Source organism: Manis javanica, chromosome 2 (assembly GCF_040802235.1).
Source record: "Manis javanica isolate MJ-LG chromosome 2, MJ_LKY, whole genome shotgun sequence".
NCBI classification, from domain to species: Eukaryota; Metazoa; Chordata; class Mammalia; order Pholidota; family Manidae; genus Manis; species Manis javanica.
In genome coordinates, this window is record NC_133157.1 from 203788758 (window position 1) to 203806652 (window position 17895).

Sequence of the window (17895 nt, forward strand, 5' to 3'; positions counted from 1 at the left end):
CCCAGTACAGTCACTGTCCATCAGCATACTAAGATACTACAAACATGTGTATGTCTTTGAACATGATGTTTTAATTTCTGTGACAAATACATAGGATAAAATGGCTGAGTCATAGGGCATATGTATGTTTGACTTTCATAAGAAACATACAGACATTTTATCTCAGATATGTCCTGCAAATATTTTTTCTCCATTTGTGATAAATTAAAATTTTTAGTTTTAAAATCCAATTCAAACAACCCACTAAAAATGAGTAAAGGCCATGAAAAAGCTAAAAACTTTTCCTCTAAAATCAGGAATAAGACAAGGATGCCTACTCACAACACTTTTATTCAACAGAGTATTGGAAGTCCTAGCTGCATTATCAGGCAAGAAAAAGAAATAAAAGGCACCCACACTAGTAAGGAAGAAGTGAAATTGTCATTGTTTGGAGATGACCTGATACTACATAAAAAAAGCCCTAAAGACTCCACCAAAAAACTATTCAAATTAATATATAAACTATACCTGAACTTTAAAAAATGTGTTAAAGACTTGAATAGACACTTATCCAGAGAATATATACAAATGGCCAACAGCACATGAAAAAATACTCAATATAATTAGTCGTTAGGGAAACGCAAATCAAAACTACAATGAGTACTACCTTACAGCCACTAGGATGGCCGGCTATTTTGTTGTTGTTGTTGGTAAGGTATCATTGATATACAATCTTATGAAGGTTTCACATGAGCAACACTGGTTACTACATTCACCCATACTATTGAGTTCCCACCTAACACCCCATTGAAGTCACTGTCCATCAGCATAGTAAGATGCTCTAGAATCACTGCTTGTCTTCTTGGTGCTATTACTGCCTTCCCCGTCTCCCCCTTTACACTATGTGTACTAATCATAATGCCCCTTAATCCTCTTCTCCCTCCCTTCACACCCACCCTTCCCACCACTTTCCCTTTGGTAACTGCTAGTCCCTTCTTGGACTCTGTGAGTCTGCTGCTGTTTCTTAGATGGCTAGCTATTAAAAGAGAAAAACAAAAACAAATATGGAAAATAACAACTAGGGAGAACATGGAGAAATTGGAACTCCTGCTGTATATTGCTGGTAAGAATGTAAAATGTCAGCTGCTGTGGTAAACAGTTGATGATTTCTCAAAAAGTTAAACATAGCATTTCCCTATGACTCAGCAATTCTACTCCTAGATATATACCCAAAACAATTGAAAGCAGGTACTTAAACAAATGCATATGCACAAATGTTCATAAAAGCAGTATTCACAATAGCCAAAAGGTGGAAACCACACAGAGGTCCAGCGACAAATAGATAGACAAATGAGGGTATGTGCATACAGTGGAATATTATTCAGCTACAAAAAGAAATGAAGTACTGTTACATCCTATACAATATGGAAGAACCTTGGAAACATGCTAGGTGAAAGAAGCCAGACACAACAGGTCACATGTTATATGAAACATCCAAAATAGGTAAACCCATAGACAGAAAATAGATTGGTGGTTACCAGAAGGAGAGATTAGGGAGCAACTGCTTAAAACATACAGGGTTTTCTTCTGAAGTAACTAGATATGGGCAGTCTTGCAGAACATCACGAATATACTAAGTACTACTGAATTGTTTACTTTAAATCATTAATCATACATTATGTGAATTTTGTCTCTAGGAATCTAGTTTGTACATTTTTTTCTTTACAATGGGGCAGTGGTTGCAGAATATCATGAATATACTAAATACTACTGAATTGTTCACTTTAAATGATTAAGCTTACATTATCTGAATTTTGCCTCTATTCAAGAATCCAGTTTGTACATTTTTTTCATTATAATCAGTGTTTTTTGTGTTGTACCCAAGAAATATTTGCTGACCCCGAGGTCATGACAATATTCTGTGTTTTCCTCTGCTCCATGATTCTGGATTTTAGGTTTAGGTCAAGTGACTCTATTCAAATTAATTAATTAATTTCTGTGTATAGCATGATTAAGCATTTATTTATTTTGAATACAGAGAACCAGTTGTTACAGCAGGATTTGTTAAAAATACTTTCCTTTCCTCTTTGAATTAACTTGACATTTTGGTAGCAAACCAATTGACTGAATATATGTGGGTCTGTTTCCAGATTTTACTGTGTTCCTTTGCTCTATTCAGCCTGTCCTTATACCAATACCACACTGTTTTGATTACTGAAGTTTACATCTACCAACTTTTCATACCCCCTCAAAACTTTGGCTATTCTAGGTCCTTTACATTCCCACTTAAATTTTAGAACCAGCTAGCTTCTCTGCTTTTTCAGATGAAATTTTATTAGAAGCTGTTGAGTGGGATCTCCTACATGAATTACCTACTTAGTTGATAGTAGACTGGTCTAAGATGGTTTTGAAAGAAAAAGGTTTTGCTTTACTTCATTCTTTCCTCTCCATTGTTGTAGGATACAAGGGAAATACCAGAACATGAGCAAGAATGTCAGCTCAGAGAACAAATGTCTGGCTCTAAGAGAATGACTCAGCAACATCAGAAACAGCTCATGAATCTAGAAAAAAAGTTAAAGGCTAAGATGGATGAGCATCACCTCAGATTAGAGAAAGACCTTGAAACTCAGCGTAACACCTTTGCTGCAAAAATGAAGAAGCTTCTCAAGAAACATCAGGTGGCAGTGGAAAAAGAGGTAGCTGACCAGTATTACTAATGTGTTTATTCCTTGTGACTATTTCAAAATTAGCCAAGATGGCATTTTGATGTTAGAGTATCTGTTCCCCAGAACTAGCAAGTCAATTGGGGAAGAGAACAAATATTTATATAATAGGTAAAATATCAAGTGCTGAGTTGGGAACCAGTAGATATGGAATTACATCCTGATAACTTGATACATTTATCATGTAACAGTGGTTAAGTCAGGTAGATCAGATTAAACATGATGATGTGAGAGGTGAGACAGAGGCCTCCTCCCAAAAAAAAATATAATACGAAAATATAGTTAATACAACTAACCCTAAAAGATCAACAGGAAAGAAGGCAGCACTAGACTGCTTACACATGGAGAAAAGAACAGACCTCTAAAAGGCTAACATACCAAAGCCATGATCTGGGGGGACCCATGCACTTCTCCCACCCCAGCTCACTGGCAGAAGGAAGAGAAATGGAGTGGAAACAGGATGGAGTCCTAGGACTGCTGAACACCCAGCCCTGGAGATCTGCTGTGGGAGCAAGAACCTATATTGGATGGTGCTCAAGATTAGTGGGGTTGGAAAGCTAAGACAGGAGGAATAGTTGGACAGACTGAGATTCCAGCTGTTGTGGAAAACAGGGATTCACATCCAGCTGCTCTGGGACAAAAGAAAGGAGGCAGTATGAGAGACTTCCTAACAGTGAGAGGGCTACTAAATGGACAAGGATTGCACAGGGCTTGCTGCTCAGGAGAAAGGACAGGTAGACAAAATTGTCCAGATGCACTCTGCCCAGCAGGTTGGAACTTTTCAGGCACTTCAGGCACTCCATCCCCCTGGCTGGCTACACAGCTCCGAAGGCTTCCACCATGATATGCAGCCTGCTGCACCTTCCAGCAGCCTGGCACTGGCTTACAAACCAGCTGCCCCTGCCCTGGCATTAGTCCATCCAGAGGGAGGTCCTGCCTACAGCAGCTACAAATGCAAGGCATAGAGGGTTACACCTGTGTGTTTGGCAGACTAGTCTGGCTGTGAAGAGATGCACAGTAGCCGGAAAGCAGGAAACAGCTCTTCCCAACCCCCAGTCACCAGCGTCACTCTGCTGAGACCCTGACATCACTCCACGGGCTAAGTAACTCCAGGGAGGATGCCTTCAGGGTCCTAGAGGGTGCCACATACAAAATATGAAGTGCCAAAAGAACCTGGTTCAAACGAAAATCCCCAAAACACCAGAAAAGAGGTCAAGTGAAAATGAACTCATCAATCTTCCTAAAAGAGATTTTTTAAAAATCATAAACACATCCATGTAGGTACAGAAAAATACTCAAGAATGCAGGAACTAATGCAGAACAGAGATCCATTCATTACAGAATACAATGTGGATATTTAAAAGCAGATTAGATATGGTGGAGGCGACGATAAATGAAAAAAAATTAAAGAAGAGGAATGCAAAGAAGCTGAGGCACAAAAAAAAGATCTCTAGGAATGAAAGAATATTGAGAGAACTGTGTGACCAATCCAACTGGAACAATATTCCTATAATAGGGGTATCAGAAGAAGAAGAGAGAGGAAAAGGGAAAGTGTCTTTGAGGAGGTAATTGCTGAAAACTTCCCCAATCTGGGGAAGGAGATAGTCTCTCAGGCCATGGAGGTGCACAGATCTCCCAACACATGGGACCCAAGGAAGACAACACCAAAACATATAATAATTAAAATGGCAAAGATCAAGGATAAGGACAAAATATTAAAAGAAGCCAGAGAGAGAGAAAAGATAACATACAGAGGAAAACCCATCAGGCTATCATCAGACTTCTTAGCAGAAAACTTACAGGCCGGAAAGGAGTGGCAGGATATATTTAATGCAATGAAGCAGAAGCAAGAATACTCTACCTGGCAAGATTATCTTTTAACATTGAAGGAGGGATCAAACAATTTCCAGATAAGCAAAAGCTGAGAGTATCTACCTCCCACAAACTGTCTCTGCAGTGTATCTTGGATGGACTGCTATAGATGGAAGTGTTCCTAAGGCTAAATAGCTGTCACCAGTCGTAATAAAACCACATTAAAGAAAGCAGAACAATAAATTACTAAGCAAATGCAAAATTAAATCAGCTATCCCAAAGTAGCTTAAGGGATAGACAAAGAGTACAGTATCTGATACTTAATATATAAACAATGGAGGAGGAAGAAAAAGGAGGAGAAAAAGAAGAATCTTTAGATTATGTTTGTAAGAGCACACTAAGTGAGCTTAGACTCTTAGATAGTAAGGAAGTTTCCCTGGAACCTTTGGTAACCACGAATCTAAAGCCTGCAATGGCAATAAGTACATACCTATTGATAATCACCCTAAATGTAAATGGACTGAATGCACCAATCAAAAGACACAGGGCAATAGAATGGATAAAAAAGCAAGACCCATCTATATGCCACTTAAAAGAGACTCACCTCAAACCCAAAGGCATACACAGACTAAAAGTGAAGGGATGGAGAAAGATATTTCATGAAAACAATAGGGAGACAAAAGGAGGAGTTACAGTACTTGTATCAGACAAAGTAGACTTCAAAACAAAGAAAGCCACAAGAGCAAAGGAGGACATTACATAATGATAAAGGGGTCAGTCCAACAAGAGGATATAACCATTATAAATGTCTATGCACACAACACAGGAGCACCTACATATGTGAAACAAATACTAACAGAATTAAAAGAGGAAATAGAATGCAATGCATTCATTTTAGGAGACCTCAACACACCACTCACTCCAAAGTACAGATCAACCAGACAGAAAATAAGTAAGGAAACAGAGGCACTGAACAACACTTTAGAACAGATGGACCTAACATATCTATAGAACAATCCATCCAAAAGCCGCAGGATACAAATTCTTCTCAGGTGCACATGGAACATTGTCAAAAATAGATTATATACTAGACTACAAAAAAGAACATCAGTAAATACAAAAATATTGAAATTGAACCAACCAGCTTCTCAGACCACAAAGGTATGAAACTAGAAATAAATTACTTAAAGAAAATGAAAAGACCCACAAACCCATGGAGGCTTAACAACATGCTCATAAATAATCAATGGATCAATGACCAAATAAAAACAGATCAAGCAATGCAAAATCTGTGGGATGCAGTGAGGGCTGTGCTAAGAGGGAAGCATATTGCAATACAGGCCTGCCTCAGGAAAGAAGAAAAATCCGATATGAACAGTCTAAACTCACAATTAACAAAACTAGAAAAAGCAGGACAAATGAGGCCCAAAGTCAGTAGAATAGGGACATAATAAAGATAAGAAGCAGGCTTAAATAAAATCGAGAAGAACAAAACAATAGAATCAATGAAAGCAGGAGCTGGTTCTTTGAGAAAATGAGCAAAATAGAAAAATCCCTAGCCAGACTTATCAAGAAAAAAAGAGTGTCTAGAAATTAGAAAGGAAAAATCACTATGGGCACTATGGAAATGCAAAGAATTAGTAGAGAATAGGGTGAAAAATTGTATGCAGAGAAACTTGATAACCCAGAAGGAATGAACCACTTTCAAGAAAAGTACAACCTTCCTTGGCAGACCCAGAAAGGAACAGAAAATATGAACAGATCAATTACCTGCAGCAAAACTGAATTGGTAATAAAAATCTACCTAAAAATAAAACTCTTGGACCAGATGGCTTCACTGCTGAACTTTATCAGGCATTTAGTGAAGACCTAATACCCATCCTCCTTAAAGCTTTCCAAAAAGTAGGGAATACTTCCACCCTCATTCTATGAGGCCAGCATCACTCTAATTCCAAATTTAGGCAAATGCACCACAAAAAAAGAAAATTATAGACCAATATCTCTGGTGAACATAGACACAAAAACACTCAACAAATCATAGTAAAAAATATATCAAACAGATCGTCTATCATGATCAAGTACAATTTATTCCAGGGATGAAAGAATGGTACAACATTTGAAAATCCATCAGCATCATCCACCACATTAACTAAAATAAGGACTAAAAGCACATGATCATCTCCATAGAAGCAGAAAAAGCACTCGACAAAATTCAACATCCATTCATGGTAAAAACATATCAACAAAATGAGTATAGAGGGCAAGTACCTCAACATAGTAAAGGCCATATATGACAAACCCAAAGCCAACATCATACTTAACAGTGAGAAGCTGAAAGCTTTTCCTCTAAGTCGGGAACAAGAGAAGGATGCCCACTGTTTCCACTTTTCTTCCACATAGTACTGGAGGTCCTCGCCACAGCAATCAGACAACACAAAGAAATAAAAGGCATCCAGATTGGTAAAGAAGAAGTTAAACTGTCACTGCAGATGACATGATATTATACATAAAATATCTTAAAGAATCCACCCCTAAACTACTAGTACTAAGAACTGAATTCAGCAAAGTGGCAGGATACAAAATTAATACACAGAAATCTCTTGCATTCCTATACACTAATGATGAACTAGCAGAAAGAGAAATCAGGAAAACAATTCCATTCCCAACTGCATCAAAAAGAATAAAATGCCTGGGGATAAACTTAATGAAGGAAGTGAAAGACCTATACACTGAAAACTACAAGACATTTAAGAATAAGAAGATACTAATAAATGGAAATAACATCCCTTGCTCAGGGATAGGAAGAATTAATATTGTCAAAATGGCCATCCTGCCTGAAGCAATCTACTGATTCAGTGCAATCCCTATCAAAATGCCAACAGCATTTTTCAGTGAACTAGATCAAATAGTTCTAAAATTCATATGGAACCACGGAAGACCCCAAATAGCCAAAGCAATCATGAGAAGGAAGAATAAAGCAAGGGACGGATTATGCTCCCCAACTTCAACCTCTACTGCAAAGGCAATTTGGTACTGGCACAAGAAGAGACCCAAAGACCAATAGAACAGGCTAGGGATCCCAGATATAAACCCAAGCAAATGTGGTTAATTAATATACCAAAATGGAGCCATGGACATACAATGGGGGAATGACAGCATCTTCAACAACTGGTGTTGGCAAAACTGGACAGCTACATGCAAGAGAATGAAACTGGATTATTATCTAACCCCATACACAAAAGTAAATTCAAAATGGATCAAAGACCTGAATGTAAGTCATGAAACCATAAAACTCTTAGAAGACAACATATGCAAAATCTCTTGAATATAAACATGAGCAACTTTTTCCTGGATGCATCTCCTTGGGCAAGGGAAACAAAAGCAAAAATGAACAAATGGGACTACATCAAGCTTCTGTACAGCAAAAGACACCATCAGCAGAACAAAAGGCATCCTACAGTATGGGAGAATATATTTGTAAACAACATATCCGACAAGTGATTAACATCCAAAATATGTAAAGCGTTCACATGCCTCAACACCCAAAAAGCAAATAACCCAGTTAAAAAATGGTCACAGGATATGAACAGACGCTTCTCCAAAGAAGAAATTCAGATGGCCAAGAGGCACTTGAAAAGATGCTCCATATCACTAATTATCAGGGAAATGCAAACTAAAAGCACAATGAGATATCACCTCATACCATTTAGCATGGCCAACATCGAAAAGACTAGGAACAACAAATGGTGGCTAGAATGCAGAGGAAGGGGATCCCTCCTACACTGCTGGTGGGAATGTAAACTAGTTCAACCATTGTGGATAGCAATTTGGAGGGTCCTCAAAAAACTAAAAATAGAAATTCCATTTGACCCGCGAATTCCACTCCTAGGAATTTACCCAGAGAAGAAAAGTTGTCAGATTCAAAAAGACATATGCACCCCTATATTTATCACAGCACTATTTACAACCTAAGTGTCCATCAGTAGATGGACGGATAAAGAAGAAGTGGTACATATGCGCAATGGAATAAGAAAGAAACAAATCCTACCATTTGCAGCAACATGGATGTAGCTAGACAGTATTACGCTCAGTGAAATAAGTTAGGGAGAGAAAGACAAGTACCAAATGATTTCCCTTATATGTGGAGTATAACAATGAAGCAAAACTGAAGGAACAAAGCAGCAGACTCACAAACTCCAAGAAGGAACTAGCGGTTACCAAAGGGGAGGTGTGCCGGAGGGTGGTTGAGGAGGGAGGGAGAAGGGCATTGAGGGCTATTAGATCAGTACACATGGTGTGGGGGGGATCATGGGGAAGACAGTGTAACACAGAAAAGACATGTAGTGATGTGGCATCTTACAGCACCGATGGGCAGTGACTGCAATGGGGTATGGGGGGAACTCGATGATATATGTGGGTGAATGTAGTAACCACATTATTTTTCATGCGAAACCATCATAAGAGTGTATTATCAATGATACCTTAATGGAAAAAAAAGTCATTAAGTATTCTGTTCTAGGCCTTGGGTACTTTGGTTATCTGAGAAATTTGATAAATCAGTTAGTAGGTGATTTAGGTATCAAAAAAACATTCATCATTCTCTATGTACTTTTTGGAAACCTTAAAATTTATAGTAGCATTTTTATATCAGAAGAATTGAAGAGTACTGTAATATACAGAGAATGTTCAATTAAGAGGAATTAAGAGGGTTTCAGATTCAGATTTAGCCCATTTGTTTACTACAAGTAAGTATCATTCTACTGTATGATAAAGTTGCATTTTTTTAGGAGTCTTTTGTGGAAACTGGTTTCTAATTTCCCTGGTGTCCCATTAGTTTCAATTTATTTTGATAATCACAGTTGTCAAGTAAAATGTAAACTTCTCAATAAATTTCACCATATCTTCGAATATGTCTGGCTAGTCTGCCCTGGGGCATTTATAGCTACCCTGCTCACCCTTCCCTGCAAAAAAAAGAAGAATCACCTCTCACAGGAACAGAGAATTTAGCAAAATAATTTCTGGTGTAAATGAATATTTGATTTTGAAATAACTTGGTGAAAGAATGTAGAAATATTTAGAATCCTGTTTGGTGTTGTACTTTCTTGAATACTTTGTAAAGAGGTAGATACTAACATTTTTAGGAATAGAATTCATGAAACAGGATGTACAATATGATTTTATATTTGTTTTATATATTTATATCAATATCTATACACACCTAGAAAAAATTAGGAAGGGTATGCACCAAAATGTTTATATTGGTTATCTCTGGGTGGTAAAATCATGCAAGATTTTTCTTCTTTGTGTTTTTCTGCATTTCCTAAATGTTCTACAATGGATATGTATAGTTCACCCTCAAATAACATAGGTTTGAACTGCACAGGCCCATTTATACACATTTTTTTTTCAATAAAGGTCTTGGAAAATGTTTCGAGAGACAGTTTAAAAGATAATTTTCTTTTTTCTAGCTTTATTGTAAGAACACAGTATAGAATTTATACAACATACACAATGTGTTTGAATATCTGTTCATGTTGTTAGTAAGGCTGCCAGTCAGCAGTATGCTTTTAGTAGTTAAGTTTTTAAGGAATGAAAAGTTATAGGAGGATTTTTTTACTCTGTTGGGAGTCAGCACCCCTAATCCCCATGTTGTTTAAGGGTCAACTATTGCATGTATCATCAGAAATAAAATAATAATATACAGGTATTTAGTTTTTAACATTTTCATATTATTTAAAATACAAATTAAAAGTCAGGGCTTAATACACAAGTCAAGCTAGATAAAAGGTCATAACTTAATTACATTTGTTTCATTTTATTAGTGGGGGATGTCGGGCAGCATACTCCACTTAAATGGGGGGAAAAAGGTGAAAACACTGACCCTGTAAAAGATCAGCATTTTAAAGATGAGTTCCATTTTAGTGGTTCTCTGAAATTCAAATCATAAGGATGCTGAGTAATACTTGTTAATAATTTATTGGATATTCTTGTTTTGGTAATGATTATACTGATTTTATATTCATAGGTGGGAGGAAATATCCTTGCTAATGTCTGTTAAACTGCTGCTTTGAAGCTTATCTACTTAGCTAATTCGATCCATTTAAAAATTTTCCTATAGGCTAAAGGGATGTCCAACAAGGTGAAAAAATTGCAGCAACGTATTCAGACTGAGCAGAAGAAAGAACTGAATAGCCTTTTGAAGACCCAGAAGAGAGAATACAAACTTCGAAAGGAACAGCTTAAGAAGGTATTTACTTTAAAAAACTTTTCAAGCCACTTACCTGCTTACTGGTTATATCCAATATTGATCTACTCATAGAACCATTAAGATAAATTTTTCTTTATCAGTTTAAGTGAGGACATTGATTATAACCTATTACTTTTCAATGGCTGAGATCCTCAGTTGAGTGGGATCTAAAAAGAGTGATCTCTTGAAAATGTGAATTATTTTATGAAGCTATTATTTAGTAGCTTTTCTAAGCACTTCTTAAGTAATTGAGTCACTAGAAATAAAAATATTTAGCTGTGAAAAAGAGCCATACATCTCTTCCTTTAAAAGTAAATCATACCTTCTTTCTTTGGGCTCAGATTACAATAATTTGTTCTTATTCTGATTTTAACACAGAAGAAGGATAAGAGGCATTTCTTCTCATCCCATTTTCTTTAATAGGAAAGCATGCTAATTATGTCATTATGGCTACAGGATCTCATGTGTGTTTTCCCTTTATGTGCTGCTTTCTTGAACTTATTTTTATCGCAGATCTAGTCTAACTGTGAGGAAAGCCATGTTGTCCTAAGGCAATTTCTGAAAGGGGATTATTATTCAGGATAGTGGTCAGGACAGGAAAATGGTATGTGTCAACTATACCATATTTATTATATTGCAGAGAATATAAATCAGCCATCTTTTGTAGGTATAAGATGATTTTTCAGAGACTATTGACCTGATGGTTCTTCACCTGTTATTCAAGAAAGAAACCAATTCTTTATTACTTTTGTGGATAAGATACTCAAACACATAAATAAAAAAAGAACATGAACCTGTAGTTCTCAACTGAAGGATGTCAATGAGAAGACAGAGAGAATACAGGCATATACACAAAGAATCATTTGACTATGTTTTCCAAAATCTTTTGCCAAGGAAATTCCCCACCCACCGAGACTTCCTCAGTTTACACCCTCTTTTACAGACTGATGGACTAAAATTTTTAGTCAATATAATTAATTATTAGCACACAGATAAATTAACCTTGATAAAATAACCATAATCTCTTTGGTATAGTGCTTTTTTATGTGTAGGAATTTGACCTGTAATTAGACGTATAAGTCTTATTAAGGACATTGGTGGCACAAAGCCTTGCTATATATACCCTGCCGAGTGAGGTTCATTGATAAGATTTTTCTAAGTTTGAAGAATGTAACCTGCTATGTATTCCCATTACTGTAATCTAAAAGCTAAACTCAATACTAGAACATGGGATTTGAAAAGATGGTAATAGGATTCGCAACTATAAATAAATATCCAACAAAATGCAGTTCTATTGTTGTTTCCTAGTGAAATCAGGTTTTAGTTTTATAAATGAATATGTTGTTTTAGATAATCCTTTAAGCATATAATTCATAGTCTAACTAATAAATTTGTTTTCTTTTAGAAGGTAGTTTTGTGTCTGCATATGTCTGTGTGTGTGTGTGTGTGTCTGTTCATTTAGAATGATTATTATCAGTGTAGAGGAAGGGACATACTATAGTCTTTGTGGGTGGGAAATGTCCTTGGCCAAAGATTTTGAAAAACATAGCCAAGTGATTCTTTCTGTATATGCCTGTATTATCCCTGTCTTCTCATTGAAATCGTTGAGAACTACAAACTTATGTTTTTTTTTCCTTTGTGTTTGAATATCTTATCAATGAAAGTAATGAATAATTGGTTTCTTTCTTGAACAACAGATGAAGAACCATAGGTTAACAGTCTCTAAAAAATCATCTTAGACCTGGGAAAGATGGCTGATTTATATTCTCTGCAAGGTTGATGCATTTTAGGTTGAAATATACTAGTATTAATTAACATCCTCGGGTTTGCATCATTGAACGTATTGTCAATATTCTCATCTTGTCCAGTATAAATACATTTTTTAGGTAGTTTGTGAGATGATATTTAAAATGCTGTAGAAAAACATTGGTCTTGCCTTGTTCAGTGGTTATAGTGCTGAATATTAAATCTATTCTAAAAGGTCTCTATTTTCCTGTGGTTTTGTTGATTTTCCATTTAATTTCTGGTCTTTTATACTGAACCCATCCTTAACTTTGCCAAAAACTTAGTATTTCTATTGTTGAAAACCAAGAAGTGAGACATAACTATATTTTAACCTTAATTTTAATTCATGTGTGATTTTTACTTGAAAGCACTGTCTTCCTCCCCTTTTTGGGAGGACTTTAAAGAAAGATGTTTTACTTCATTCACCAATCATTGTGTGCTTTCAAAGCTACGAGCCATCCTAAATATAGCTGTGCAAAGCTAAAAAGTATGCGTGTTTTCTAGTGTATGTTTTCTCTTTTCTTGTCCTACTTCATGGATAACTCCAGAAACAGAAAAATACTACCTACCTCCTTTAAGGTCATTGCCCTGCCTGCCCATGAGAGAGGGCACAAATTAAGTACTTCTACTGAAGATTACCAGCTACCAAATAGTATATTCATGTAGTTAATTTTTATGTATTTTGATCTCAGTTGTTTTTTATCTTGCCAGGAGCTGAATGAAAACAAGAGCACCCCAAGAAAAGAAAAACAGGAATGGCTTTCAAAGCAGAAAGAGAACATACAGCATTTCCAAGAAGAGGAAAAGACCAATCTTCTTCAGCGTCAGAGACGGTACCTAGAGCTGCAATGCCGTCGCTTCAAAAGAAAGTTGTTACTCGGGTGCTATAAGTTGGAGCAGGACCTTGTCGGGGAGGTATGTTTAAATGGTGTGAAATCAGAATCTTCCTGAAAATATGTCAGTCACATCCCACCCTCAGGGCCTTAGAGAGCCTCTGCTTGCCTTTGCCTAAGTCCTTCTTCCCTGAAACCCAACCCACACAGTTCACCTTCTCCTTCACTTCATATCTTCTCAATTCTGATCTCCAAATCCTCCTCCATTCTTTAAATATTCTTGCACCCCATTCTCTCTCTCTCTCTCTCTCTCTCTCTCTCTCTCTCTCTCTCTCTCTCACACACACACACACACACACACACACACACACACACACCACACACACACACGTATGTGCACACACTTTTTATGGGGATCTCTCTCTCCCCAAGTAGAATGGAAATTAGATAAAGTCCCAGGTGCTGTTCAGGGCTTTTATATCCTGTGGCTAGATATATCCAGGCCTTGTAGCTAGTGGCTGGCCCATAATAGGTATTCAATAAATATGTATTAAGTAAGTATTTAATAAATATTAAATCCATGAATGAAAGAACTGTTAATTTTTAAATATGAGAAAATTAATTGGATAACTGATGCCTTTTCATCTGAAATGGGTGCCATGAAGGTATATACTACCATTTACAATAATTTTATAATCATGAAATTATTCATTGGGAATATGTAGAAACTTATGCCAATGAAAACAACAGTTCTCATTATCAGGTATACCTATGAGCATAGATCAATTTATTTCCAAGAATGGCTTAAAATAAACTTCAAGTATAACATAATTATTCAAATTCACTAATAATTAAAGAAATTCAAATTAAAACAATTGCATCAATTAGATAAGATCGGTCTAAAAAATTGGTAAGTCCTAGTAGTGGCATGGGAAAGTGGTCAATGTTGGTAAGAATATAAACTGACACTGCGATTTTGGAGCATAACAATTTAATTTGCATGTATCTTCTACCCATCGAATCCGCTTGTAGAATTCTATCCTAAAGAAATAGTTACATAATTATATGGTGTATCATGTGTAGATGTTTATTGAAAATTTGTCATAAAGCAGAAAATAGAAAAACTATGGCATCAGAAAGCAGAAGCTTCCTATAAAAAATTTTTTAAAAAATCTGTATTTGTCCATTTTATTTTTAGGTAAAGAAAGCATATTATATGCCTATAATATATATTGTTATTCAATTTTAAAACTGTATGTTTTTGTGTAATAGTTGTGTCACGATAAGCACAACTTATTGGGGAAGGTTGGGAAACATATGCACCAGATGTTGGCCCCTGGAGAAGGGGCTTAAGAGGCAAAGGGGGCACGTCTGACTTTCTTCTATATAGAAAAAGAAAGAGAGTGTGTGTGAGTGTATGTGTGTGTGTGTGTGTTGTACATTTGATCTTTTAAACTGAAAAAATTGTAGTAACATTTATTGATCATGAGGTAGGTATTCTGTCAGCTTTCCACTTATGAACTCATTTCACCCTCACGTTAATTTTATGAAACAGCTGTGTTATGGTCTCCATTTGAGAAGTAATGAAATGGCAGCACAGAGAGTTTAAGTAATTAACCCAAGGACTCACTGTTTGTCAGTAGCAGAGCCAGGATTCAGAAAGCAGGCAGCCTAGCCCTAGAGTCTTGTGTTCTTAACCACTGCACTAAACTGGGTATACTGCATGTAATAGAATTGAATGTATACTCTGAAGAAATTCAAAGGATGACTTAGAAATCCTGTTCAATACAAAATTAGGAAACATAAATGACAGAAAGAGAGTAGAAAGGGCATTAAGTATCTTGGGACAGATTTGATATGTCTTAAGCTTTTTGCTAAAAGTAGTATAAATAGTAAATGAACAGATAAGGCAATTGTACTACTAATTGCCCGTTTTCTGCAGTTCCAGTAATAAAAGTCTAATATTCACTGTGCAGCCATTATTAAATCAGAGGATTACATCTATACATCCTGGTTATTCTGTTTCTTAGGATTTTTTTTCTCCTGGCATTGTACATCAGCAAATTACACCTTTGTCTTTTTTTATGGATTAGGAATTAAATAAAAGAAAGGCTCAAAAGGACTTAGAGCATGCAATGCTACTGCGACAGCATGAGTCCACGCAAGAACTGGAGTTCCGCCACCTCAACACAGTGCAGAAGATGCGCTGTGAGTTGATGAGTCTGCAGCATCAAACCGAGCTCAGTGACCAGCTGGAGCGTAATAAACGGAGAGAGCGAGAACTTAGGCGGAAGCATGTCATGCAGGTTCGACAGCAGCCTCAGAGTCTGAAGGTACCTTTAGCCTAAGCTTCTTGGCAAAGGAGAACAGATAAAAGGCATCACGTAAACAGTAAAAGTCTAAGCCAGATGCCTGTCATCAAGAAATTGAATAAGCTTTTTTTCTTTTCATTTTCAGCATGTTTGGTTAGTGTTGGTGTAGAGGGTCTATGGCTACAGACTTCTGCTTGTGTATTTCTCAGCAGAGTACCAAAAAATGGCCAGAACTTTTTAACTGTGGAAAGTGTCATAAATAAGATTCAAAATTCTCATTTTAAGTGCACCCAAATGTCCAGTGTTGATACTATAATCTATATATCAACATACTAACCTGCTGGCTTCTCTCTGTTGTTCCAAGTTTTATAGTTTTGGAATCTTATTTCCTCTGAATGTGATTTGTATCCAAAAGAGGCGGTAAGTTCTTAATTAGTACAGAAACCAGTGAATGAAAAATGCCTTTTTACCCCCTCTCCCTTCATTGTCAATACTCATCTTTAGAGGAATAGTGGAATTATCACACTGTTACTCCCATTCTTTCTGTGTTTGGTAACATAGGTAAGACCAGGGCATGTGTAGTTGGAGTGTATTTTTAATTAGTACATCAGAGTGAAGCCAGGTATTATATGCTGTCTTGTAGACAAATAAGGAAAGACAAGTGCTGGTGATAAATAATATTAAAGGACTTTAAATTTTGTATTTGCTTTGATAGAGAAATTTATTTATATGATACAAAATTCAAAAGATGCCAAAGTGTATTTATTATAAAGTTAAAGGTTTCCCTCTCCTTGTTCTTTAGGCCACCTGGTCCAGCCCCCTCTACCAACATCAACCAGAGTTAACAATTCCAAGGAATTTTCAAGTTGTATAACTTGCAATGAATATGTGAAGTATAATCACATGAATCTTAATAAACAAAAAACCAAAATGACCCACTATGTATGTTGTCACCCACAGTAGTACCTCAGTTAATCTGTACATGTCTGCACATTGTAAACTTGTATTTACATCCAATAAGGCCCCGGTTCCACACTATCTTCTTTATCCCCTTTTTCAAACTCTTTGACAATTTAACTATAAAACTATGAGGTAACAACACTTACCTGAATAACTCTCCTGAAGTGAAGTGAAATTCACTCACAGAAGTAATCTGTGTCCAAACCAGAAGCTAAACCACACCTAGTGGTGTCTCTGATTCCTATTCAACTCCATTCACACAAGTTGTCCTGAACAAAACACAGAAGCAAAGCTAAGATTCACCCTCTCCTTGTGAATCTAAGTAAAATTTTATACTTTGCTGTATCTTCAAAACAGCTAATGAACATGGTTTACAGAGTGGCTCGTACGTTGACTACCCTCATAACCGTCATTAGTTAATGCTTATCACAATCAGAATTCATGAAGATTTTCCAGATTTACTTTGTCTTTGTAGTGGTTACATAGTAGAGTTTCCCACCAAAAGATATTTAAAGCATGTCTATAAAATGAATTACAGTTTTAAAGTGAGCAGCACCCAGAAGTAAACCAAACTGAAAGCTTGTTTAGCGTCTTTGGTCAGACCATAAATCTGATACGACTTCATTTCTCTGGGGCTTGGGAGAGGTTAGTTGTTTCCTGTTTAGCCCTTCCTTTTGGTTCCCTGCTGTGGCAGCCTTCTCAGTTTGAATGCTTGTAGACACTAGTCTGATTTTCACAGATACTGTTAAAAAATCGAGGGGAAAATATTGTCTCACAGTCGTAGTCAGACTTCAGATAGAAAGCGTCCTTCTCATGATACATAAGCTCAAGATTTTCCATAAAAGAAATTGTTCTGTTACTTTAGTGGGAAAGAAAGTCACAGTGTTCCTCTTAGTTGTATATATCTATCTACTTGCACAATTTGAACAAAACAGACTCTTTTTTTTAAATTAAGGTATCACTGATAAACAATCTTAAGAAGGTTTCACATGAGCAACATTGTGGTTTCAACATTCATTCATACTATCCAGTCCCCCCCAACCCACTGCAGTCACTGTCCATCAGCGTAGTAAGACACTATAGAGTCATTGCTGTCTTCTCCGTGCTGTGCTGCGTTCCCCGTGACCCCACTATATTGTGAGTGCTAATAATAGTGCCCTTAATCCCCTTCTCTGTCCCTCCCCCCCCACGCTCCCCAACCCCTTCCCTTTGGTAACCCTACTCCCTTCTTGGAGAAAACAGAC

General features: G+C 36.6%; 1 protein-coding gene across 1 annotated transcript in view; it reads left to right on the forward strand.

Moving 5' to 3' along the window:
- LOC140845698 (serine/threonine-protein kinase TAO1-like) overlaps nt 1-17895 on the forward strand; it is a 50677-nt gene that overhangs the window by 22540 nt on the left and 10242 nt on the right. Inside the window, exons 12-16 of the mRNA XM_073220474.1 lie at nt 2439-2675; nt 10633-10761; nt 13258-13461; nt 15473-15712; nt 15837-15850. Of these exons, the coding sequence (XP_073076575.1) occupies nt 2439-2675; nt 10633-10761; nt 13258-13461; nt 15473-15712; nt 15837-15850 (824 nt within the window). The remainder of the gene's footprint in view (nt 1-2438; nt 2676-10632; nt 10762-13257; nt 13462-15472; nt 15713-15836; nt 15851-17895) is intronic.